This window comes from Labeo rohita, chromosome 17, assembly GCF_022985175.1.
Source record: "Labeo rohita strain BAU-BD-2019 chromosome 17, IGBB_LRoh.1.0, whole genome shotgun sequence".
Classification (NCBI taxonomy): domain Eukaryota; kingdom Metazoa; phylum Chordata; class Actinopteri; order Cypriniformes; family Cyprinidae; genus Labeo; species Labeo rohita.
This window is the reverse complement of record NC_066885.1, coordinates 7,784,507-7,810,376: the sequence shown is the minus strand read 5'-3', so window position 1 is coordinate 7,810,376 and position 25,870 is coordinate 7,784,507. Positions and strand designations below refer to the sequence as shown.

At 36.5% G+C, this 25,870-nt stretch overlaps 1 protein-coding gene across 8 annotated transcripts in view; it reads right to left on the bottom strand.

The window, feature by feature from the left end:
* The window catches only part of ralgapa1 (Ral GTPase activating protein catalytic subunit alpha 1), a 94,328-nt gene that overhangs the window by 32,021 nt on the left and 36,437 nt on the right, over positions 1-25,870 (bottom strand). For all 8 annotated transcript variants that reach the window (XM_051133067.1, XM_051133060.1, XM_051133064.1 and 5 more), the window contains 15 exons: positions 22,866-23,018; positions 22,579-22,772; positions 22,359-22,457; positions 20,651-20,806; positions 20,435-20,563; positions 20,164-20,289; positions 17,190-17,248; positions 15,092-15,200; positions 14,303-14,413; positions 14,156-14,224; positions 11,839-11,970; positions 9,287-9,470; positions 6,035-7,022; positions 401-472; positions 127-250 (listed from right to left, as the gene is read on the bottom strand). In XM_051133067.1, coding sequence (XP_050989024.1) covers positions 127-250; positions 401-472; positions 6,035-7,022; positions 9,287-9,470; positions 11,839-11,970; positions 14,156-14,224; positions 14,303-14,413; positions 15,092-15,200; positions 17,190-17,248; positions 20,164-20,289; positions 20,435-20,563; positions 20,651-20,806; positions 22,359-22,457; positions 22,579-22,772; positions 22,866-23,018 — 2,705 coding nt within the window. The remainder of the gene's footprint in view (positions 1-126; positions 251-400; positions 473-6,034; positions 7,023-9,286; positions 9,471-11,838; positions 11,971-14,155; positions 14,225-14,302; positions 14,414-15,091; positions 15,201-17,189; positions 17,249-20,163; positions 20,290-20,434; positions 20,564-20,650; positions 20,807-22,358; positions 22,458-22,578; positions 22,773-22,865; positions 23,019-25,870) is intronic.

Here is a 25,870-nt window from a genome sequence, read left to right as displayed (position 1 = left end):
AACATAAAGGAAAGAGTTTGTTAGGGCGCATGCACTCATATCATAAAATATTTCAAGTAATATGTAAATATATATAGAACATTAATTAATTAGTTACTTCGCAGCAATTAATTATCAAGATTTTACCTCCCAGCCTAGGCCTGACACAAAGTCTTCATAGGCTTGACTCCCGGCTGTGTTGGACAGAATTGAGTGCTTGTCTTCCTGTCCCTCTGCCACATAAAACACAGCAATCTTGTGTGTTTCACGACTGAAAAGGTAAATAGAGAAGACAGTAAATTTAGAAGCAAGTACACTTTTATCAGGTTGTCTCACAGACTATACCAGGTAAATTATATAATTTTTTTTCCCCCTATGCCCATTCCTAATAGCTGTTCATATAAAAAGTAGAGTAACATACCACTGCCTTGAATCCAGATTCTTCAGCTCTCTCAGTAGTTTTTCGTTCTTCTTCAGCAGGTGGAAACTGTTCCTAGAGACAGGACATTTAAACATAAGAGCTAATAAAGAGAAATATTCCACCAGACGACGCATCTTTGATCACTTCAGGTTAATTAGCTCACACACAGCAGGTGATCAACGACCACATCTATGTAATGTCTACATACACAGATATTAGTGCTGGGCAGAGTTGCTTAAAAATCTGTATCACAGGTTTTTTTTTTGGATTCTGGCGGTTTGATGGTATTATTAACGTTTTCCCTAACCATTCCAATTAAATGAATGAACAATTGCTTAACCACTGCATTTTAATCAAAACATGCTACATCAAAAAAATCACAAGTCACAAATTTCAAAAATCAATTTTCTAGTTAATATAATTATAATAGCCTAGGCCTAATAATAATAAAATGATGTTGTCAGAACAAAACAGCAACAGCAATAGAGAAAGAAAAACAAATAGATCCTGCCCCATTTTCAGCGATAGATTTTTTTTCCATCTTGTATTAATTTCATTCAGGATTCCGTAGTACACACAGTTTCACTTGGGCACATCCTTAATGGGCAGTGTAAAAAATGTTTGATTTATTAGGAAGATAATAGTTTTTTTTTTTTTTTGGAAACACTGATTTCAAAAGTCAGGACTACCCATTCTATAGACTGGTGTGTTTTTGTATCAAAATACTGGTGCATTTGATGTCCATTGTGCACAAAAATATGTGATTAAAAACTGAAAAATCATGAATTGATTTTTAATCAAATCATGTCCCCAAGAATCAACATGAATCAAATTGTTAGGTACCTGAAGATTCTCACCCCACCCTCATATAAATTAGACTGTATAATTTAAAAAAAAAAAAAAGCTTTGTGATATTATGCTACCTAAAACATGCAAATGCAAATTCGCTCTCTGACAGCAGGTGGCGCATATGGAACAGCAGCCATGTAGCATTTCCTTGAACACCGCTGTATACAAAGGAGCACTGCACTATTGAATATTACATTAATATGCATTATACGGAGATAAGATGAAAAGAAAACACCATCTAAACTTTTCTGACGACAGTTAGTTCCCCTCAGAAATACATTTATTTAAACCCCCAACCCTAGTTCAGTATTAAGAATTTGTTTCCTACATTTTGCCGATTGTGAACTGTGATCTTGCTCTGCCTGCTACAGTATTTTCTCCTCTTTGCGTTTAGCTGTGTGTTATTAAAGAAGTTCACTTCCAGAACAAAAATTTACAGATAATGTACTCCCCCCATTGTCATCCAAGATGTTCATGCCTTTCTTTCTTTAGTCGTAAAGAAATTATGTTTTGTGAGGAAAACATTTCAGTATTTTTCTCTATACAGTGGACTTTTATGGTTAAAAATTGATATACTTTTTAACCTCCAATCCTTATCTTGTCTAGCTCTGCTATGCACATGCGTACTCTGTGCAATCACATTCAATACAGTTAGTGTATGTCAAAAAAAAATCCCATCGCATTTTCTCCTCCAACTTTAAAATCATGTTGTAAAGGGTGTTTGACCTTTGCACTTTCACTTTGTAAACACTGGGTCGGTACTTCTGCAGCGATGCAGGATGACTGAAGAAAGAAAGGCATAAACATCTTGGATTACAACAGGGTGAGTACATTACCTGTACATTTTTGTTCTGGGAGTGAACTTTTCAGAAATATATGCAGTTAAGGGATCTCCTCTCAATTTATGGTGCTGTGTACGTTTCTTAGGGACTTGTTTTTTTTTTCCATCATCATACAGTCATACAGTTTGCCTAATTCAAACCTGTTTACCGTTTGAACCGGTATATCACCCAGCACTAATGACAGATAGACAGAAGACTAGACAGGCAATATAAAAAGACAGAACGAATGATAGATAGAATGATAAATAGACAGAAAGATAGATTTTTTTTTAAAGGATGCTCTAGCTATAGTTCACAGACCCTATTTGGAGAAGCACTGCTCTAGACTGTGCGTTAGATCTCTTTCATTAAGCAGCCGCCTGCTTAATTACAGTCTTCCTTGTTTTTCTCACAAACTCCCAGAAAATCTGACCCCGCAACCAAAACGCAAATGAAAACAAACAATGGAAGATCCTGCGCTGAAAAACATCTTATGAGCCATAAAACAAAAACGTACACATGATGTCATGAAAAGGAAAAAAAAAAATCATAAATCTAAGATAATGCGACTTCTTTCTGTTTGCAGCTTTTATAGTTCAGAGTTCAGTTACTTTCTCCCTCTCCCCCTCTTTATCTTTCACTCCCTCCAAGTGGCCGCATGAGTCATGTGGAAAAGCCACACGATGCTCTCTAAAAGGACTTTTTGTTTTGTTCTCCTTTTCTTTGAGCAGGGGTCTCTTTATTAGCTTGTTGCAATGTAATGGTCTTCATTTTCTCCATTGAAAGTGAGCCATTTCAGGAGGCGAACGCGCGAACGGCATAAAAGGCCGACATTAGGCGCGCGCTCACACACACAATGGCCCGGCGGATTGCAATGCCTTAGTCTCTGACCACGGATAAATGATACATGAATGCCTGGAGAGCGGCAGCAGGACAATTCCTCATTAAACAGCCCCTATGCATTTTCTCCCAGCTCTCCAACTCATAATAACCCTCCAGCCACATTCGAAAGGTAGCAGCCTTTTATTTTCACCCGGCGTATCAGGCAAGAATGAAAAGTACCGCGGCTGCTCGGCAGATAACAGACCCCTCAAGAATTAATCCCCCCATAAAAGCTGCGTGCGTGCACACATACACACACACACACAGAGCTGTTGAAGAAAAGCTTTTTTCCCCCCTGACGACTCTATGAGGGAATGGTGAAAAAACAATTTTCCTTCATTAATCTCATAACACAGAGCATGTATATCATGAAAATTAATGCCATTACATTCAAGGTGAAAAATAACCCCAATTTTCCAATTATTTGTCATCTGGAAATATTTAGCCATTCTCTGTAATATCACAAAATGGAATGGGATTGAACCTTTAGAGTCAAATGCAATGAGAGGAACCATTATGCATTTTTCGAGGGGGGGGCGGAAATTGAGGTTTGGGCAGTAAGTGAACAGCGCTGTAGCGTCTATTGGTGGATAAGCTAATCAGAAAGATGTTGACTGTTTAAAGCAGATTAACGTGGCTCTGCGCAATCAGAGAGAGGTGTGAGCAAACAGGATGTTTACATGCATTATCGGCCTTCAACAACAGTGTCGCCCAGATTGTGCTAACAAACTCTAGCAAAACAATGTAGTGATTCTTTTGGGGGAAAAGAAAATGGCAGGATGGTTTGATGAAGTGTTGCTGAACACTTAATTTCCAGAATAAAGGATTAAACTATCTGGTTTGGCAGTTAAACAAAGCTAAGATAAAGACATAACAGAATCGGCAGAATCGTGGTCGGTGGAATTTGTTTCTGTTATCTGTAATAAACCACCCTAAAATTTTGGTAGCACATTTGAGCAACAAACAACAAAAATGTTCTGTTAATCTTGACGTGGACGTGATGAAATAAATGATTGATTGATGATTAATGAATGATTGATGATTGAATGATTGAGACAGAATTTTTAAATATAACTATTTAAAATACACATTGCATTAAAAAAACGTGACTTTGAGTGCTGAACTCCTGTCAAGCCAGTTGCAACGCAAGTAGTAAGCACATTTATGATGATTATCTCAAGTATATTTGCAGTAATTTGAAAAATAAAAAAGTGTGACCAGAGAATTTTCTAAAAAATATCATAAATCAGATAACAACAAAGCCTGTAATTTTCAAGATGTTCTTAAAAAATATCAGTATTTTTGTGATAAATGTCTTAAGCTTTTTAGTGAATCTGGGCCCTGGAAAAAAGCTTTTACCATGGGGAAACCACACTGGCACACCATGATGCCTGGTGTTTGGACATTTTTTGAAGGATCACTCCTTTATGTGAGGAACTTTATTTATTTTTTCTACTTTATTTTTTTTTAACTAAATTCCAGTTTAAATTTTCTGGATTATTTTTTGTTTTAGTTTCATTTTTTTCAGCTTTAGTTTTATTGGTTAAATTAATTGTATTAATCAAAAAGCATGTCTAATGACTTATTAACTTATACAATTTAATAGCAATTTATTGAAAGTTTAACAAAACAAAATTGTTAAAAATGTTTTGTTTTTCAAATTCAGTTTTAGTTTTACCATTATTTTCTAGATTCCAGTTTAATGGTTTCATATTTTAATAATTAAAAAGCGTCTCTAACTAACTAATTTTGTTAAAATAAAATAATAATAATAATAATAATAATAATAATAATAATAATAATATTTAATAAATAATAATATATTATTTAAATTATTTATTTATTTATTTTTCCAGAAATACTTTATGTATTTACAATTTTCTGATAAAAAAAAAAAAAAAAACAGGCAAATATTCCTTACAAAATACTGTTTTAATAATAATTTTATTAGTAGTAGTAGTACTATCATTACATTATGTAATATATTTGTTAAAGTTTCTTCACGTTGAATCAAACTTTTATTTTGATGGGTTGCTGTGAAGACGTTTCTTTAAACGTTTAACTAAGATAAATGCATGCTACTATGCGCATACAATTGTTTGTTGGAGAGGGGAAGCTAAATGCGCTTTGCAGGACATGAAGGCGCCAGCGCAATAATCACTTGCAAAAAAATTTGAATACGCCATAATCTTTGCTCATAAAGGTAAGTGCAATATATCATTGGGAACGGTAAAGGGTCTAATTTTATTTGCATGCACTCACAATATCAACAAAATGTTGTGCTTTTGTAAAAATAAAGAAAACAAACAAGTTTCACTTTCTGATGTCTCGGTGTTGAACAGGAGCGCTGCACAAAAATTAAACGAAACTCAGTGAATACTTGCCTTACAGTCAGGATAAATATATCTATAGAAAGCTTTAAATTATTACTTTAAAAATAAAAAAATCAAATCAAAAACAAGTCTTCCATTATGAAATCCGTAGAGATGACTTTCTCTCTAAAGGCACGTCCAATGAGCAGATGGCGAGTCAGGATCGTCATATTTCCGACTCAGAAAACACTAGTTTATTAATAATTCATTCAAGTGTCTCCTTATTTCCCCCTGACACATTCATGGCAATTACTTTTCCCGGAGCTTGGCAAGCTTTTGCCTATTGTGTGCGTTTGAACGTAGATCTCTTCCGCTTCGCTGCTGCTATCGGCGGGGACACTAAACATGGCCACGGCAGAATAACTGTTGCAGAAACACTGTATTTTATGCTTGTTATAGATTGTGTGACGTCACGTGTAGTACAGCCGACGACTGCGGTGGCAACGGTTGTCATTGTGACCATCACAGCCCTACGTTTGTTACAAATACAATTTGTGGATATCCTATCTCAAAAGTTTTCAAATCGGTCCTAGAGGCCCCCATCACTGCATATTCTGCCTCATCCAACACACCTAATTCAACTTATTAGCATATTAGAGACTACAAGACCTGAATTGGGACTTACAAAATAAAGTGGTGGGTGGCCTCCAAGACAAGAATTCCCAGCTATTTACAACTGCAATATGTTTTCTTATACTCATGAGTCTTACCTCTTTTCCCAGGAGTTCATGCCCAGTATGTTGAGGAGCAGTTTGCAGTAGTAGAAGGCTGACTGGGGTCTCTGTGGGCTTGGCTCTTGCTGCACTACAGCCCTCATGTTCAGGTCATTCCCACGATGCATCGTGAAGTCATGCTCTTCGGCACACTGCTTCAGGATGGCATTAATGACGTCGTTCTCTTGCTTCTCGGAGACGCATGTGGGAGGCGGGGCTGGAATGTTGAGCGGTGCGCCAGTACGTTGCAGGCACTCTGGGCTGGAGTATCCCAGGTACTGCAGCATCTCGTCCAGGGAGTCCTCCCCATCCTGCAGGGAGTCCCAGCTTGGGATCACCTCTCTGCACCGCCGTTTGGCCTGTGGGGCCATCAGTTCCAGCCCTGCCTCTTCCTCTTCATCCTCTTCCTCAAGTTCTTCCTCACCCCTGTCTTCTTTCACCTCCACCTCATTCTCATCTAGGTCTTCCTCATTCTCCTGAAAAGCTCCATCCTCTGGTTCTTCTTGACTGCCTCTTTCTAGACTGTCCTCATCTCGGCCACGCTCTCTACCGCCCCCTGCTTGATTGGAGGACGAGTAGAGGTGCAACGTTTGACTAGGAGTGATGCAGTGAGGTGGTCCATACAGTACAGCCGAGTCCCAGGAGTGTTTTCCAGAAATGTCCCTCACGATCACCCGAACGCAGGCACTAGTGGTGGTGAGGCCAGCTGACATTCCTCCACCGGGCAGGCCGTCCTCTGCCCGGATTTGTAGGTAGGATAGCAGGGTGGTGCCATTGAGCACAAAGAACTGCAAGTTGGGGGCATCGAAGAGTTCAGGGGTCAGGTCTGCGCTCTCGCTGTACGGGTTATCCTGGTTCTCGCATACCTGGCTGGTCAGAGTGGCCGGACCACCACTCATCGGATAGTGACCCAGGTGGTTGACCAGGTGAGATATGACTGTGCGTGCCGCAATTGAAATCAGGCCTTGCTGAATACGACTCCTCACTACAAACACACAGAAATACAAATATGTATTTATAAGAAATTGTACTTGCAGAAATTTCCATCAATTTTCAAAGACAATTAGAGTGTCCATCATTCATAAAGTTATACATATTCCTTACAACTTGATGTTAATTTATTAAGCATTTTGGCTAATTTGACAAAGTTTATAGTAACTAATAACAGTGACACAGTTTCACGCTCAGTTTAATTCTATTTGTTAACATCTATTTGTGATGTTCTAAACTATGCTAACTACACTAACTACATTAATTTCACGATCAACTTGACTGAATATCCTACTGACCAATCAGCATTATGGAAGTCTTCTATATTTAAGGTGGCTTGGGGTCATCTGGTCATGTATCTTACATAAAATGGCATTTTTTTACACTTAGATTTAACTAGATGGAGCAAAAAGAATGTATGTGCCTTATGGTGCAATTGTGAAGTTTATCCTAAAAATGCAAAACAACAACAACAACAACAACAACAACAGCAGCAGCAGCACAAGACACATTGCAATGGCTAGTTATTTTTCGGAAGGTGATTTTTTTTCAACATACAACTTAAAGATGCAACTTTTTAGAGAGGTTTTACTGTGCAAACTAACAGGATGCTGTTAGCACACTAACTAAACCACCATTAAATATACTAAAACAAAATCTAAAATAAAACATAAAATAAAATAAAATACTAACAAAAAAAATTAATTAAGAAATAATAATAAATTAAAAATAAATCAAAACAAAATTTACATTTAGGTCAATTTAAAGATGCACCTTTTCAAATAAGTTTTACCATGCAAACTAAAAGAATGCTGTTAGCACACTAACTAAACCACTAATAAACAGTGAAAAATAAAAAAAATAAATAAAAATAAAATAAAATAAAATAAAATAAAATAGTAATATATCAAAAATATATCAAAACAACATTTACATTTAGTTCAATTTAAAAATGTAACATAAAAGATACAATTTTTTAGAGAGGTTTCACTGTGCAAACTAACAGGATGCTGTTAGCACACTAACTAAACCACCATTAAACATTCTGAAACTCTGAAAATCAAAAATAAAATAAAATAAAATAAATCAAAACAACATTTACATTTAGGTCAATTTAAAGATGCAACTTTTTAGAGAGGTTTTACTGTGCTAACTAAACAATCATTAAACATACTGAAAAATAAAAAAAATAATAAAATAAAATAAAAATCTAAAACAAAAAACAAATGAAGAAATAATAATAAAGCAGTAGTTGACCTCACTATCGACTAATCGGCTGTTCCATCCTGCAGAACGTAATCAAAAATCAAAAGTGAGAGTGACGAAGACACTGCAGTGATGATGAAAAGGTGTTACAAACAAGTAAAGGAATAAAGTTTCGGCACTCGTTTCATCAGGGATGTAGTGATTTTCAGATCTATCAGTGTTAAACTCCTGCAGAGCCGAGATGAGTGAAGGTGCGGACGGCTCGTGCGAATACAGGGACATTAGGGTGTGATGAAGAATGCAGGATGCCTAGGGAGAGGTGCAGATGCCTCGATGCTGGTAAGAAGCTCCCGACGGAGACACTCCTTCTTCACACACTGCCAGAACTCACAAAGAAACCATGCAGAGAGCAACCCAATACCGGTACACTCAACGTGCCAGAGGCCCACTCCCCCCAATCAACACAGCACACCAATCACATTCAGCGACACTCTCCACCGCCTTAATGAGCCAAAACATTCTTAGACCGGAGCTCTCGGGGGGAGGGATTTTATCATGATGAAGCAGTCTTCTGTACGGACCACCTCAGCTGCCGAGTGCCCTCCGATCTAGCAAGAATCCAGCGCTAGGAGTAATTTCAAGAGTAATGGAGGTAGGAAAGTGGTGGACACATGTCTCACTCAGGGTTGTAATGATTAGTTATTTTCGCCTGATGGAGAGAGACACAGCACCGGCAGCACAGGAAACCAGCCCCCTGCTGTCCATCACAAACCCGTCTCTCCCTGTTACACACTGAAACTAGCATGAGGGAGCAAACAGATTCAGTCATGAAGACATTTAGCTAGTTCATTCCTACCTCTGTTCCACCTGACTTGTTCTACTAGTGTTCTGCTTGTTTTAACTACAGAAGGTGATAAAGATAAATAGAAATAGGGTTGGTTGGTGGTTAATACTGTGCAATCTCTACAGTCAATCGTTCAATCAAAAGCAAAAACACAAGAGATTTAAAGGAGGTCAACACAAGTACGAGAGAAACAGAAGATAGGTGCACACCTTCAGTTACAGGCTGCAGTTTAGAGGAGCGTTCGGAGTCGGGTGAATGGAGCGGTTCTGGCTCCTTGAGGTTCTCCAGTAGTAGGAAGGGGTCATAGTCTGGGCTGCTCAAGTCTGACAGGTGAATGGGGAAGTAACTGGGGTTACTGAAGCTCTGAGCGCCATATACACAGCCATGGAGGACCTGAGAGATGAAGAAAGGGGTCAGAAATACAATAAAATAAAGACTGAGGTGCACTTGTTAATGTATTCAGTTGTTTCACAGGATACGTAATTAGACCGATATATCGATTTACCGATAACTGAACCGATATTTAAGCATTTTGTCTTAAAATTTTATAACTGTATTATATTACCCTAAATGATATTAGTATTTACTATATAACCATTATTTCACTAATAAACATCTGAATAAAAACTCTATGAAAATTAATTATTTATTATCTCTACAAGCAATCACAGTTTGAGTATAGTTCTGTGTAAATGCATAGATAAACAACGCTTTGTCAGTGGGCATTTCATAATCTAGAACGACAAACACATTAATGATTCTGATATAACATACCAATTGAGAAATGCAATAAAATACAGTGTTTTGTTCATCATATTCCAATCAGAGGTTGCGCTAGACTTCAACATCGTAAAAATTCCATAAAAAAAAAAAATCCCAAAAATTTCATTTTAATTTTCATATTTTAATTGTAAACACATTTAATTGCTTTTATTTTTGTTCACATTTTCGCTTTTAGATTTAGAAAAAAAAAAAATCTAAATAATTCTCGTGAACCAATATCAGTTCTTACATCATAATCAATCTCTTGGTCTATGCTGTTTTCAGTTGATGAATGAACAGTACACAGTGCGTCTTCCTTCCAATAAATACCAATAGGCTAGGCTTTGTGTTACTTTTGACATGGAACAAAGTCCGAGATTTCAAATTCTGTCAATTTCCTTAGGAAATTCAAGCCATAAATACCGTTTTGGCGCTCTTTAATTTGGCAAGATAGATCGTTGTAGTTTCTGTGTACTCGCCTGTGCATAATCAAACACATAGGAAAACATTTGTGATAGTTTCGTTTTTGTTCTGTATCCCATACTCTGCTGCCACACTGGAGCGCACTCGCCACCAACTGGACAGGGGTGGGAATTACATTTACAATTTACAATACATCATTGTATCTTTTTTTTTTTTAGGATTTATTTTTGGGCTTTTTTATGCCTTTATTTGGACAGGACAGTGTAGATCAGACAGGAAAGCATTGGGTGAAGAGAGAGGGGAGTGGGATTAGCCTTTTTTCACACTTCCGTGCTTCTGGCTTCCGGATTGGCGCTTGCAGGGTAAACGTTTTTCCGGTGACAGCAGCGGCTGTACTGAACAAGAGTAAGTTCGGGAATCAAAGTCTATTTTTACAAAATAGATACTATGATACTATGATATATACCGGTGTTTACTCTAAAAATAGCAAACATTTATTCAAAAACTTTGTGTCAGCGTCTGGTCATCACAAATACTATGTTTATTTAATTATGAATGTTAGCACTTATAATACAGTACAGTTTTAAGTTTTGCCGTACTGTCTATTTGGTGCTGGCTGTGCATTATGACTCTTCACATCATTTTTTTTCGCGATTAATATTGTTATTATTATTATTATGAAAGTAATATTGTATTTTCTACTTGCTCTCCTTTGCATTATTAACTTTAGGGTGTAAATGTACGTTGCGTAATGTGCCCAGGGATATACATAATAAAATAATATAATACTAAATAAGACATGACTCCGATTAATTTTAATCTTAACTTTATTCCTTTTGGATCTGGATTACGTTGTTGTATTGAGTTTATGCATCATCCGGACTCAGAATTGTTTCATTTATTCTTGGGGAAATGTGCATTTGGATATAAACGCTGTCATAATTTACCATGATGTAGTGATTCGAGGGAAATGACTGAGTAAATTGAGCAAATACGCTTAAATATACCGGAGATGGAGAACAGAAACTATAGCTGGCGCTATGTTGTGCATATATTATATTGACGAGTACCGGTCTGAGTGCCCAATCTGCCCATATAAATTACAAACAAGTAAAATGTTGTTTCTTTGTTGATTATATAACAACCTGGAAAGCAGACAAAAAAGAAAAGGTAAAAGGCATTATTTGAGACAAGAGCATATTAATATAATAGGCACAGACCTGTAGCGGAACTGACTTTACCCTGTGCTGACGTCACTTCCGATTTTTGTGAAAAAGGCTAATTGGCAAAGGACCACGAGCCAGGATTCGAGTTCGGGTCGTCGTGAGCGCAATTATACTGTATGCTGTTGCACTAACCGCGTGGCTATTGGAGCCAACCTAAAATTGTATCCTTAAATGAAGTATTACATTTTTGCAAGGTTGATATGACTCCCCTGTCCTCCCCGGTTGAAAGCACCAGACATTCTAGATTTATTTTGCTTATTGTTAATATCAGTGTTGGTGCTGATGCATTTTATAAATAAAATGGTTTTATATAAAAATGTTTAATAGGAGATTTGAGTTTGCCCTCGTACTTTATAGATGCAGCTGAGGACGGACTTGTCAGATTTCTCCTTGTCTGAGGCTCCTTGGACTGGCTGCAGGAGAGTTTTTGGAGGTAGAGCCATCACCCAGTCCAGCAAGCACAGCAGCAGAGACACAACCAGCTGGAAACATACAAAGCAAAATTAATAAACTATTACCAAAATTATTTAAAATAAATACAAAACAACAACAACTCAGGAGTCTTCAGTGTCACATGATCATTCAGAAGTCATTCTAATATGCTAATTTGGTGCTCAAGAAACATTTCTTATTATTAGCGTTGAAAACAGTGCAGCTTAATACTTATCAATTTTTGCAAAATAAAATTGATTTATTCATTTATAGATTTTTTTGGTAACAATGCAAAAGTCTTTACTGCCACTTATGGCAAAAAAAATAATAGAAAAATTATAGAAATATATAGACATGCCTATATATATAGACATGCCTATATATATATATATATATATATATATATAGCCCTAATATATACACACATTACTGTGCGTTCACACCGCCGCCGGCGAGAGCGTCAAAATTCGCTCTGGGCGCGCTGCCAACAACGCTGTGCAAAGATTCTTTGACGCTCTGACGATCGAACGCTTGGTCTTGTATTTAAAGCGGCCGCAAAGCAAACAAGCATGCCGATCTTGTGCAGACTGACCACAAGTAGGGTGTAAGTTAACCTCATTAAATATTTTAAACGTGAAAATAAGAAATGTAATTTAATTGTAGTTACATGTTTGCTAACGAAATAAACCAATTAAAAGCCATTTGTGTGGTGTGGCTTTTGTGTTCATGGTTAAGTGCTAGTGTAATTTCAAAATAATAGGAGACATTTACTAGCCTTGGTCTTTAATTAACATTAACATGAATTTGTGTGCAGCCTACATAGCAAACCATCTTGGTTGCAATTGGTCAAATCAGTGTTGTTTTGAGCAAATGAATTGCATTCCCGCTGAAAAACAAGCGTTGGGAACTAATGTGGCCGGAACCAAAGTTTACAGGACTGCGTTCTCTGGAAACCTCTCAAGCGGTGAACTTCTACATTCCGATTGGTTGCCGCCGAGCCGCGTCATAGCTCATTACCATAAAGTTGACCTGACTTCAACTCTCCCCGACGCCCACACCGTCCAAAACGCGCCGCGCCGCTTCTCGCCGCTTCTCGCCGCTTCTCGCCGCCGGCTCACATTGAAAATGAATGACTTCCGGCCACTTTGACGCTCTCGCCGGCGGCGGTGTGAACGCACAGTTAGGGCTGTCAGTCAATTAAAAATTTTAATCTAATTAATCACAAAATAAATCTGACTGTGAAAATACTCACAAAAGATTACTTAAAGCTATTTTTGTGTTAAATGAGAAAGTATCAAGTAGACATTACAAATTGCAGCTTTAGAAGCGAAATATTTTATTTGATTTAACTTAAAATTTATTACATAAACATTTAGGCTGCAATGTAAACTATGGAACATAAAAGAAGATAATTTGGGAAATAGCTCAGTATTTCTTAGTATCTCAGTATCAAAAGGTATTATGTTCTCTGCACAACTGAGCAAAAACATAATATAGTGTTTAAAATATAACACAACATTAACTTATTTACTGAACTGTTGTATAAAATCACATTTAAGATGTGATTTTATGTGATAGAACGGGACAAAATCAGCACTCGTGTCATATGGTTCTTGCTGCCCGTGTGATATTGTGTGATATGATATATATAAATATGAGACAAAACACATACAGGGTCATTTTTTGCACCAATATCTTGAATTTTAGGACATAACTGCATTTGTGGAGTTGTTGCCCTGTATCATATTTGTCAACTATATGAAATACAGGATGATGCCAGTGCGTTAACTGCGTTAAAATACTTTACTTGCGTTATTCAGTTATATCATTATTATTTTATCATAACTAATTAAGTTAATGCATTAAGCTGACAGCCCTCATATTTATTTATATTTATATATATATATATAAATATACATAAAAATCTATATATCTCAACCTTATGTCTCCTAAAAACAGTTTCAAACAATTTCAGCCTCTACATCACACAAACCTATCAAATTGCTTCAGAAGACTTCTAATGTAGAAAACACATTGTTTAGTTGCATTTAGAAGAACATTAAGAACATAGTAAGAATAGGAAATTACTTTATGTGTTGCATCTAGATAGGACAAACTGTTCTGTTTTTAGGTGTACTGTCTCTTGGTTTAAAAAAAAAAAAAAAAAAAAAAAATTCTCATGTACATGAATGTGTTCTTTCATTGTGTTGGGGTGCATTTGTTAATAAGACATACCCTCTTGTCCAGTTCATGAGGGGACGACTCTGTGGCTGGAAGAAGGTAAGTGATGGTTGCAATAAGGACCTACAAAACAGAAAATCAACATCATTTTCTATTCGACAAATCCAAACCATGTTGAGTTTGCATTGTGACTGACTTTACCTCCACTATTTTCTTTGGAGTGTCAGGTGGGAATTTCTGCAGTTCGTCCACATAATTGATGAGCAGGTGCAGAATGTCCGAGGCCACCAGAGCGACGGTTTTATTTGAGAACTGGAAGGGAGGTATTAATGGTTAAAATGGAAGCAATCAGCAACTTTAATGTGCTCAGACATGTGTGGAGGAAAACGGCAGAACTGTGTCGTGGGCCTCATCTGAGCTGATTAAGACGGGATGAGTCTTTGCCTAATTCTGCTTTATGGAACGCACCCAAAGGAGAGAGACCCTCATGTCTAGTCTTCCACTGACACCAGATTCTCAAAAAGCCAATAGAATCGACCCGATCACGGGTGGACTTTTCTGATTGGACCAGAGTTTGATTATGTGTGTGTGTCTGCTGGCCCTAGCCTTCATTTCAGACAGAAATGTAATAATTCCTCGAAGTCTCTGAAGCGTGCATTCTTCAGTGGATTAGCCTTCTGTCTGTGAGAAGCAGAGAAGCCAAACATGTTGACGGTCCAGATTTAGGAAGGCTGGTAGGGGTGGGTGCAGGGAGTATGGAATAATCTTCTTCTGGATGAACAGAACACACTTGTGCCAGTGCAGTGAGCCCAGGCATCAGGAACGGCTTCAGAATACTCAGGCCAAGGGCAATGCCATCATTTCTCTGCTGTGCTCACTTACATTGCCAGTGAAGGTTCTTTTACAACACAGATGCTTCTGTTCCGTTCATAATCAATCTTTAACAGCAGAATATATGCACATTTTGTTGTATAACCAAGCATCCGTTACCTTGAGAGTGACACAGATGACATTGAGCGCTTCTTTGATCTGCGGATGCTGAGTGCCATGAACCAGCTCTTCACAGAGCCAAATACCCAGACTACAGAGCGCCACACACCTGAAAAAAAAAAGAGATTAACTTCTGACACATTTAAAATAAACACACAAACAATTTACAAATGCATTACAAATAAAATGTATAGATTTTAAAGAAGTTCACTTCCTGAACAAAAATGTACAGATAATTTTCTCACCCCCTTGTCATCCAAGATGCTCATGTCTTTCTTTATGCAGTCGATAAGAAATTATGGTTCTTGAGGAAAAAAATTCAGTAATTATCTCCATATAGTGGACTGTACACTCTATATGGTGCCCCCAAGTTCAAACTTCCAAAATACAGTTTAAATGCAGCTGCAAAACGATCTCAGCTGAGGAAAAAGGGTCTTATCTAGCAAAACGATCGGTTATTCTCAAAACAAATTGACAATCTATATACTTTTTAACCTCAAATGCTCGTCCTGTCTAAGTCTGCCTGAACTCTGTTTTTTTCCGGTTTAATACGGTCAACACAGTTAGGGTACGTTGAAAAACTCCCATTTCATTTTATTCCCCAACTTCAAAGTCCTATATCGCTGCAGAAGTACTGACCCAGTGTTTACAAAGTGAACATGCAAAGAAGATCAAACTCCCTTTAAAAAAAAAAAGGTAAAGCAGCCATTTATGACGATTTTGACGCTGAAGAAGAAAACTAGATGGGAGTTTTTTGACATACCCTAACTGTATTGTCCTGAATTACACAGACTACGCATGCACATCGCAGAGACGAGACAAGACGAGCGTTTGAGGTTAAAAAGTATATAAATTGTCGATTTGTTTCAATCAGTCATTTTGCTAGATAACAGTTTTCTTCCTCGTCTGGGATCGTATAGAGCCTTTTGAAACTGTATTTAAACTGCATTTTGGAAGTTCAAACTTGGGGGCACCATTTAAGTCCACTATATGGAGAACATTTCTGAAATGTTTTCCTCAAGAAAAATTATTTCTTATCGACTGAAGAAAGACAGACATGAACATCTTGGATGACAAAGGGGTAAATAAATTATCTGTAAATTTTTGTTGTGGAAGTGAACTTCTTTAATTCTTGCAATATTTGTTAAAACAATATGTTTTTGTTGTTTTCATATTTTTATCACTTTTTTTAATTGTTTTTCTTATTTTTATCAGCTATAAGCTATATATACATTTTGCATATCAAAAAAAAAAGTTTGAAATTTGCATTGCTTGAATGAGGCCCACACCTCCACACCTCTATGTGTTGGGGCACGTGCACTAACCACTAGGTCACAGATATTTAAGCCTATGATCTAACAGTTCCTCAGCTTTTCTCTAGAAAACACCTAAACTTTTTCCATAGTTATGGGGGCTTCTAATGATTTGAGCCCCATCAGGATCCACTCTAATCCCGCTGAGTCCTGGATTACTTTAAATGACACTGCTCTTAATCTGTCTAGATATGACCAGACACATAGCCCCACACTGATCTAACACTGAGTGTAATGTACAGAGTTATTAATCTGTCTGGCATGGGGTTTGCCTGCTTCATTTTAAAAACAAAATCTAACAAGGAGGATGCACTGACCTGGAAAACTCAAGACCATTCCAATAATAAAAAAAATCCAAATCATAAACTTAGGACTATAATAATACGTTCTTGCTGCAAGATATTATACAGGCTACACAAAGGGGTCAATTAATTAATAATACAATCACCTGTTAAAATTAGATTTATGTTTATGAAATTAGTATAATGCATTTTATGCACAACGACATGACATGTTTTCTGCCTGCTGCAGTATGCTCTTATTATTAGTGTTCATGTTGGTGATGTTTACATGTATTATTTTTGTTTTTGTTTGCCATAACCAACCTGAATTTTTGTCCTCTGGTTGAAATTTTATTGGTGATTTAGTTGCTTCATGCAGCATTTTGCATTCAATAACAACAGGAAAATTATTTAAATGTGACACAGCTAGCTGAAGATGACATTTTTACCACACTTTTACCACAGCTTTGACTAGGATAAAGTGTTTGTGTTCATGGCCTGTACCTTGCTGGTGCAGAAGGCTCATCTCTGGCAGAGGTCAGGATATGCTTAATTATATGCTCCTGAAACAGATAAACAAAATAATGACATTAACAAGGTCATATCATACTTAATTCATTTATTGTTCTTTTTTGGTGAATTTCAGGAATTTCACACACACACACACACACACACACACACACACACACACTAGCAGCAGTCACAAGGTTTTGAACAGTTAGATTTTGAAAATTTTTTTTTTTCCAAGCTTGCATTTATTTGATCCAAAGTACAACAGTAAAATTTTGAAATATTTTTGCCATTTAAAATAACTGTTTTCTATTTGAATATATTTTAAAATGTAATTTATTCCTGTGATCAAATCTAAATTTTCAGCATCATTGCTCCAGTCTTCACTGTCACATGATCCTTCAAAAATTATTCTAATATGCTAATTTGCTGTTCAAGAAACATTTTTAATTATTATCATCAATATTTAAAACAGCTGAGTACTTTTTTTCTGGATTCTTTGTGCACAGAAATATCCAAAGATCAGCATCTATCTAAACTAATAAGCTTTTGTAAGAGAAATTACAGAAATTATTACTTTCATTAAGCAAAGATGCTTTAAATTGATCAAAAGAGATGAAAAAGACATTTCTAATGTTAAAAAAGATTTTCAGATAAGTTCAGAAGGACAGCATTTTCTATTCATCAAAGAAACCTGAAAAAAAAATCTACTCAACTGTTTTCAACATAAAAATAATAAAATGTTTTTGAGCTGCAAATCAGAATATTAGAATGATTTCTGAAGGATCATGTGACTGGAGTAATGACGCTAAAAATTTAGCTTTGAAATCACAGGAATAAATTACATTTTAAAATATATATTTAAATAGGAAACAGTTATTTTAAATATTGAAAATATTTCACAATATTTCATTTGACAGTTTTTGCTGTACTCTGGATCAAATAAATGCAGGCTTGGTGAGCAGAACTGAGACTTCTTTAAAACACATTAACAAATTTTGATTAGCAGTGTAATACTTTTTTTTTTAGAATTCTACTTTATTTACTTTTGCAACATTATAAATGTCTTTACTGGTACTTATGATCAATTTAATGTGCCCTTGTGTCAGAACAAATAGACAATTCTGAATGGCAGTCAATGAAAATACAGGGTGCATAAAATCCTGTTCAAGGATCTGGCGACATCCTGATACCGATCAATTTCATTCCATCTAGAGAGTGTCAGATAATATGCACCCATTTCTTAGCCACACAGACTTTTGCACAGCACGTTCGCACACAGAAACATACACAATACACCACACACTCCCACCGGAGACACAGATGCACAGAGCGAGATAATGCAGACAGACAAACAGATAATGATCAGAACCGCTCACAACAGACACAAAATCTGACATAAAACCAGCAATCTGGCAACTCGGAACATGACATATCCAACCATCTGGAAAAGAAGCATCTGTCTGCGCGCACACACGCAAAGAAAAAGGATCACGTTAACTGCGGTCTTGTCATTCATGGCCTGCTCCTGGTTATCAGATGCCATCATGTGAATTTTTGCATGCGAGTGACGGACGCTTCCCCGCATGGCATTAGCTCCTTACCGTCGCTCGGAACAACACGGCAACACAATAACAACAGCCCTATGGAGCTTGGCTCAATGCAGCCTGCATTGCTGATCGTCCATTAGCACATTAGTGTCGGTAGGAACAATTACAGCAGATTTCCTCGCACTCTAAACAACCGTTGGAGTGGCATACATTCAGCCACTTGGATCTGCATAAGGGCAGGCGGTGGATCAGAGGTTAAACACAAACTACGGATACAAGCACATGAGGAAGTTCTGACTGAAGACTGATGGTCGAATATAACCGCATGATATCAGAGATTATTTGTAGGAAATGTGCACAAAATTGCATATTACTTGATGGTTTTTAAGAACAACTAGTCGGCATAAAAGCTTTTCTACTCGGACTAAGGTGTAACAGTTTTCAACGGTATTTATTATAAATTTTATTTCTATTAAAATAATGACGAAAGTTCTGATACAAAATGATATTATTATTATAAATCCACTATTATACTAATTGGTAAAAAAAAAAATTATATATATATATATATATATATATATATATATATATATATATATATATAAATAAATAAAATGTATATATAAATGATATTATTATTATAAATTCACTATTATATTGATTTGTCACAACATTTGTCCAGTTAAAAAAAAACAATAATAATAATAATAATAATAAAAATAACAAAAATAATATTCTATATATAAATTAATAATTAATTTTATAATTTATTAATAAAGTTTATATATAAATGATATTATTATTATATTATTATTATTATTATTATTATAAAGGCACTATTATATTAATTAGTCAAAACATTAGTCAAAAAATAAATTATAATTAAAAATAAATATTATTATTATTATTATTATATATGCATATAAAATTAAATTTATAATAATTTAAATGCTTACAATTATTAAAGTTTATATATAAATGTATTATTATTATTATTGTTGTTGTTGTTGTTGTTATTGCATATTTATGTATGTATATAAAATTTAATTAATGATAATAATTCAAACGCTTACAATTAATAATAAAGTTTATATACAATTATTATTATAAATGCATTAATTGGTCCAACATTTGTCCAATAAAAACAAACAAACAAACAAAAATATAGAGAGATTAATAATAAATAAAATTGGTAAAATTAATAATAAGTATATATATTATATATACACAAATGTATATATATAGTATATACTATATATTATTATAAATAATAATATTAATAAATAATACGTTTATATATAAATAAAACACCTTAAATATCTAAAAGAAAAAAGGTACATAATTAGTCTCACTAATGCATCCATGCATCTTGACCCATCCATAATTTGTTTTGTCCTTCTAGAAGCAGGATGTGATACCTTGACATCTGTGAATTTCGTCATGAGGATGTCGGCTGTTGTAGGGTGCAGGGCAGGAAGTTCACTGTACAAGTTTGGGAGGCACACCAGGGAACCCAACAAGATCTGAGCCTCCACCCGTGGAGCCTAGGAGAAGGAAAAAGAGAAAGACAAAAGCAATTAACAGCAGCAAGTTACAGGAACATTGGATGTAACATATGCAAGCATATGTGCATAGATGTTAAAACATGTAGAATTAGTGATATCTGGAAGCAGTCTGGTGGTTTCTCACATTGAGGGACGAGCAGGCGGTTACACGGCTCGCTGCCACGATGAAGTCCAGGATGAGCATAGTGGCTCCCGGAAGCCCAATAGAGAAGAAGCGAGGTGAGCAGTGCTTAATGATGGTGTTCACAATGTCCTGTGAGGCAAAGAGAAAGAGGTCAACACAAAAGTTTTGTACAAAGGATTGTCTATACACATGGTGACCAGGTACACACAAACACACCTGGTCTTGGTGAAGCAGGCCACAATGCATGATGTTGTAGAAGTGCGTAAGGAAGTCAGAGTTTGGTGAAACATCCTGTCTTCTCTTCATTATCTTACAGATGAGCTTATAGGCGTGTAGTTTGCCCTGCTTGTAGCGTTCGCCCAACATAGTGGCCTGCACACAGACACATAAAACCATATTATGAACTGCTCCTGCATCAGTGACAACTACACATAACAAACAGACATATAGAATGAACAACAGAACATAAAATAGGTTGAATAAGTAGACCGATAAACAGACAGATATAGACAGAACAAACAGATAGAACAAACAAACAAAATAACAACAGAGAGAGTAAATGACTTACAACTATCTAGATAGAACGACAGATAGAACTGTAGATGATTGATAGATAGACAGATAGACAGAATAATAGACAGAACTAAAGAATGACATATAGAATGATAGATAAATGGAAAGAATGATAAAAAGAACGATAGATAGAAAGAATGATAGAAAGAACGATAGAACGACAGATAGATGGAAAGAACGACAGAAAGACCGACAGAAAGAATGACAGAAAGAACGATAGATAGATAGATAGACAGATAGATAGATAGATAATAGAACTATCCATCTATCATTCATCTATCTATCTATCTATCTATCTCTCTATCTTTCGTTCCATTGGTCTATCGATCAGTCTATCTATCTATCTATCTATCTATCTATCAATCAATCAATCAATCAATCATTCATTTGTTTGTCTATCATTCTGTCTATCATTCGTTTATCTATTGTTCTATTTCATTCTATTTCATTCTATCTATCTATCTTTATATCTATCATTGATTTATCTATCTGTCAATCATTCTGTCATTCTATCTGTCATTCATTTGTTTTAGATAAACAAATGAATGATAGATAGAATGACAGATAGAACAATTGATAAACGAATGATAGAGAACGATAGAATGATACAACGACAGAGTGACAGAACAAGAAACAGACAGAACGATAGACAGACAAACGAATGACAGAACAATAGAACAACAAAACTATAGATAGAACGATGGAATGATAGAACGAGAGAACGTTAGATAGATAGAAGGCTAGACAGATAGAACAATAGACAGAACATAGAACGAGAGACTGAACGACAGAACGATCGATAGATAGATAGATAGATAGAATGACAGATAAACCGAACGATAGATAGAACGACAGAGCAATAGAATAGATAGATAGATAGATAGATAGAGAGATAGAACGATAGAACGATAGATAGACAGAACAATACATAGACAGAACAATACATAGAGCGATAGATGGAACGATAGATAGATAGAACGATATATAGATAGATAGAACGATAGACAGACAAACAATGACAGATAGAACGACAAAAAAACTATATAGAACGATGGAATGATAGAACGAGAGAACAAGAGAACGTCACATAGAACGATAGATAGAACGATAAATTAAACGACAGAACGATAGATAGAACGATAGAACGATGACACAGATAGATAGATGGATAGAATGATAGAAAGGTAGATAGAATGACAGAATGATAGACAGAACGATAGACAGATAGATAGAATGATATATAGAACGATATATAGAATGATAGAATGATAGAACGATAGATAGAACGATAGATAGGTAGATAGATAGATAGATAGATAGATAGATAGACAGAAAATATTGATAAACTCACTTTGAAAAGCCAGGGAGTCAAAATCCGCAGGGGTGGAATCAGATCCGGCGGTGGTGGAGACGACTGGTTGTCAAGGGAGATCCCAAGATTGTCTCTGATCTACAGAGATGGAAAAATACAGAGACACAAGGACGTTTTCCAACTGGAATTTGATTAGTAACGGCACTGTAAATCATCCTTTCAGAGCACACTGAAGGACTCTGTAAAGGAGTGTGTTCACCTTGGCTAGGTTCTGCCAGAGTTCGCAGAGGTAGTCAAAGACCTGTGCGTGGATCTCAGGGTCCTTGATGGAGTTGACATCTCCCAGAATGCCAAGCATTCTCCTCCACATCACTGTGGCGACGTCAGCATGCCAGCCGGTCAGAGTGCCGCCAGCCATCACACTACAGTCCTCAGTCGGAAACTCACTGGTTTCTGAAGAATGCAATTAAGCAGGCTCATTACAAATATGTCAAAAATGTAACAGACAGTAAACTAGCTTGCATATTCCTTGCATCTCTGCATTACCGAGGTCATCAGGGGTTTGCAGCACAGAGTGGTGCATTTTCTCATCCAGCTGTAAGTCTTTATGCTGGACGTGTTCGGCAGTCAGCGTGGCGGGGGATGGCGTTTGCGATCGTGAACCTCCCAAAGAGTGCATTGGAGATGCGCTTTCAGAACCTGAGAAAATATCAAACGCATCTCATCATGGATCATGCAACTCTTAGATCTCTAAACATGACAGAATTGTTTCATAATGTGCCACTGACGGACTTCTTGTATGGCGGCGAGGCGAGCGGTAGCGTAGAGTGAGAGCTCCCAGACAAATCGTGCTATACTCCCCAAATTTAACTCATTATACTCTTTGAAAATAATAACTAAACATGGAGGGGGAGATGCAACGAAAGACTAGAAGCAAAGCATCTCAGAAGCCCGAGAAAACTGAGAAACAAACAGTGGAAGATGAAGACAACGCCATCGAGCACGACGAGGAGGATACCTTACAAACTAGTATCAGCGCTATATACGCTGAAATTAAGGCTATCCGATCGGACGTGAAGACGGAGTCCAACAACTTTCACGAGATTCTTTCTAGAGACATGAAAGCTGATTTGGCAAACTTCAGAACAGACATCAATACGAAACTGAACGAAATTGCCACAGATTTGAAAGATACAATAGGTAGACTGGAGGAGGCCGAACAGAGAGTGATGGATTTAGAAGAATGGAACACAGAAGCTAAAGAGGTGCGGTGTCAAACCCTTGACATTCAACAAAAAATGCAGACAAAACTGACAGACCTGGAAGCAAGATCCCGTCGAAACAATACACGACTACACGGAATTCCTGAGGAGTCTGAAGGGGACAACATACAGGAGTTCATCGAAAGTTTCATTAAGGCGGAATTAGTACTCCCCGACACTGAACTTGGGATTCAGCGCTGTCACAGGGCGCTCGGTCCAAAGCCACCACCGAATGCTAATCCCCAATCAATTGTGATTTACTTCCTAGAATATAAAATCAAAGAACTGGTGCTTCGTTCCGCTTCGAGGAAAAGGGAAGTTCACCTGAAGGGGAAACGAGTGTACTTTGACCAGGACTACCCCGCTGAAACTCAAAAGAAGAGGAAGGCATTCGCTCCAATAAGGGAACTACTCAAAGAAAAGGGTCTTCGCTTTCACACACCACCTCCAGCTAAACTTCGCATATTTTTCGAAGATGGTCCAGTTGTTTACAACAATGCTGCGGAGGCGATGGAAGATTTAAAGAAGAAAGGTTTGACAACGGCCAGCATTAGAGAAGATCGTACCACCGTATCGGCATCCATGGAAAGACTGAGCAAAATCTCTTGGGAAACGACGGGCGCAAGGCCGAGACATAGCCGAGAGACCCACCGAGAGAGAGAGCACGGAAAAGACTCCAGGATTTCCGCCGGGACATCGGAGATACTGACCGACTTTTTTGGTTTTCTTTCTCAGGGTAAAATTAGTTAATAATAACCGTTATATCCAAGATTTAAATTGCCAGAATGATAGATTAATACAATAAGGACAACATCCCTTCGAGGGCGAATTTGGATAAAATTATTTTCATTATGGGTTAATTTAAGTTTCTAGCCTAACAGACTTATAAATGGAAAACGTTTCTGTCTGGGAATTCCACTAGGAAGACGCAAATGCACTGGTTTATAGTATCAGTTTGCACTGGGGAGGCCCTTCGTTAATCCAAGATTTTCCATTCCAATCAGAAGTTTCTTTAGAAAAACTTTGATTATGGAAGTTACTATATATTTTTTTTCCTGTACATTTATACTTCTCGGTTCTGTTTTAAGTGTGTTGTAGTGTTAAGGTCAACCAGAGCTTACAGTGTGAAAGTATATATGTGGTTAAATGTTGCAGCAAGAATATAGAATAATATCACTTAATGTTAATGGGTTACAAAGTCCTATCAACCAGGTAAACTAATAGCAAAGATGAAAAGAGAATCACCATATTATTTTTTGGCAGGAAACTCACCTGGTACAAACTGAACATGAGAAACTGAAAAGGTTAGGATTTAGAAACACATTTTATTCATTCTATACTAAGGGACATGCTAGAGGAGTTGCAATATTAATTTCAAATAAGGTGATTTTGCAGGCTTCTAGCCAAATTGTTGATAAAGAGGGACGTTACATTTTGTTTAAAGTGACCCTTGAATATAATATTACTTTATGTTTATAGACCACCAGGACAGGATAAAATATTCATTAAGAAAATATTTGATTTAATAGCTTCAGAAGTATCAGGTATTCTTATTTGTGGAGGGGATTGGAATGTACAGTTGCACCCTACCCTAGACTCTTCAAATCAATCAAAAAAGATGAATTCTGAAACACTGTATGTTAGGAAAATGCTTAAGACAACGGGCATGTTTGATATATGGAGGGAGCTCCATCCGTCTGCTCGACAGTTCACCTTTTTCTCCCACCCTCACATGGTCTATTCTAGGGTTGACTATTTTTTTTATGTTTCACTCAGAGAGACATAGAATTATAGGGTGTGAAATAGGAACTAAAGATGTTTCAGATCATGCAGGAGTGTATTTGAAACTTCATCTTGATGTTCAATCTAAAAACACTATTTGGAGATTAAATGCTAGTCTTCTAAATAATCAATTCTTCTAAAAGAAATTAAAGACTACATCAAATTTAATAATAATGAGGATTTGTCACCATGTGTAATATGGGATGCGGCTAAGGCGGTACTGAGAGGAAAGCTCTTAAAGTGGTCTTCAAGAAAAAAAAAAGAAAAACAGATGTTAGTGGCCAATTTAACAAATACTCTAAAGACACTGGAACAAAACCATATTGAATTAAATGACCCTAAATTTTTAGATGAAATAAAAGTGGTATAACAACAAATTAATAAGATACTTGACGAACAAGTGGAGATTAAACTCAAATATATTAAACAATCTCATTATGAGAACGGTCCTAAAGCTAAAAAAATGTTAGCTTGGAACCTCCATAAACAACAAACAGAAAGGTCAAT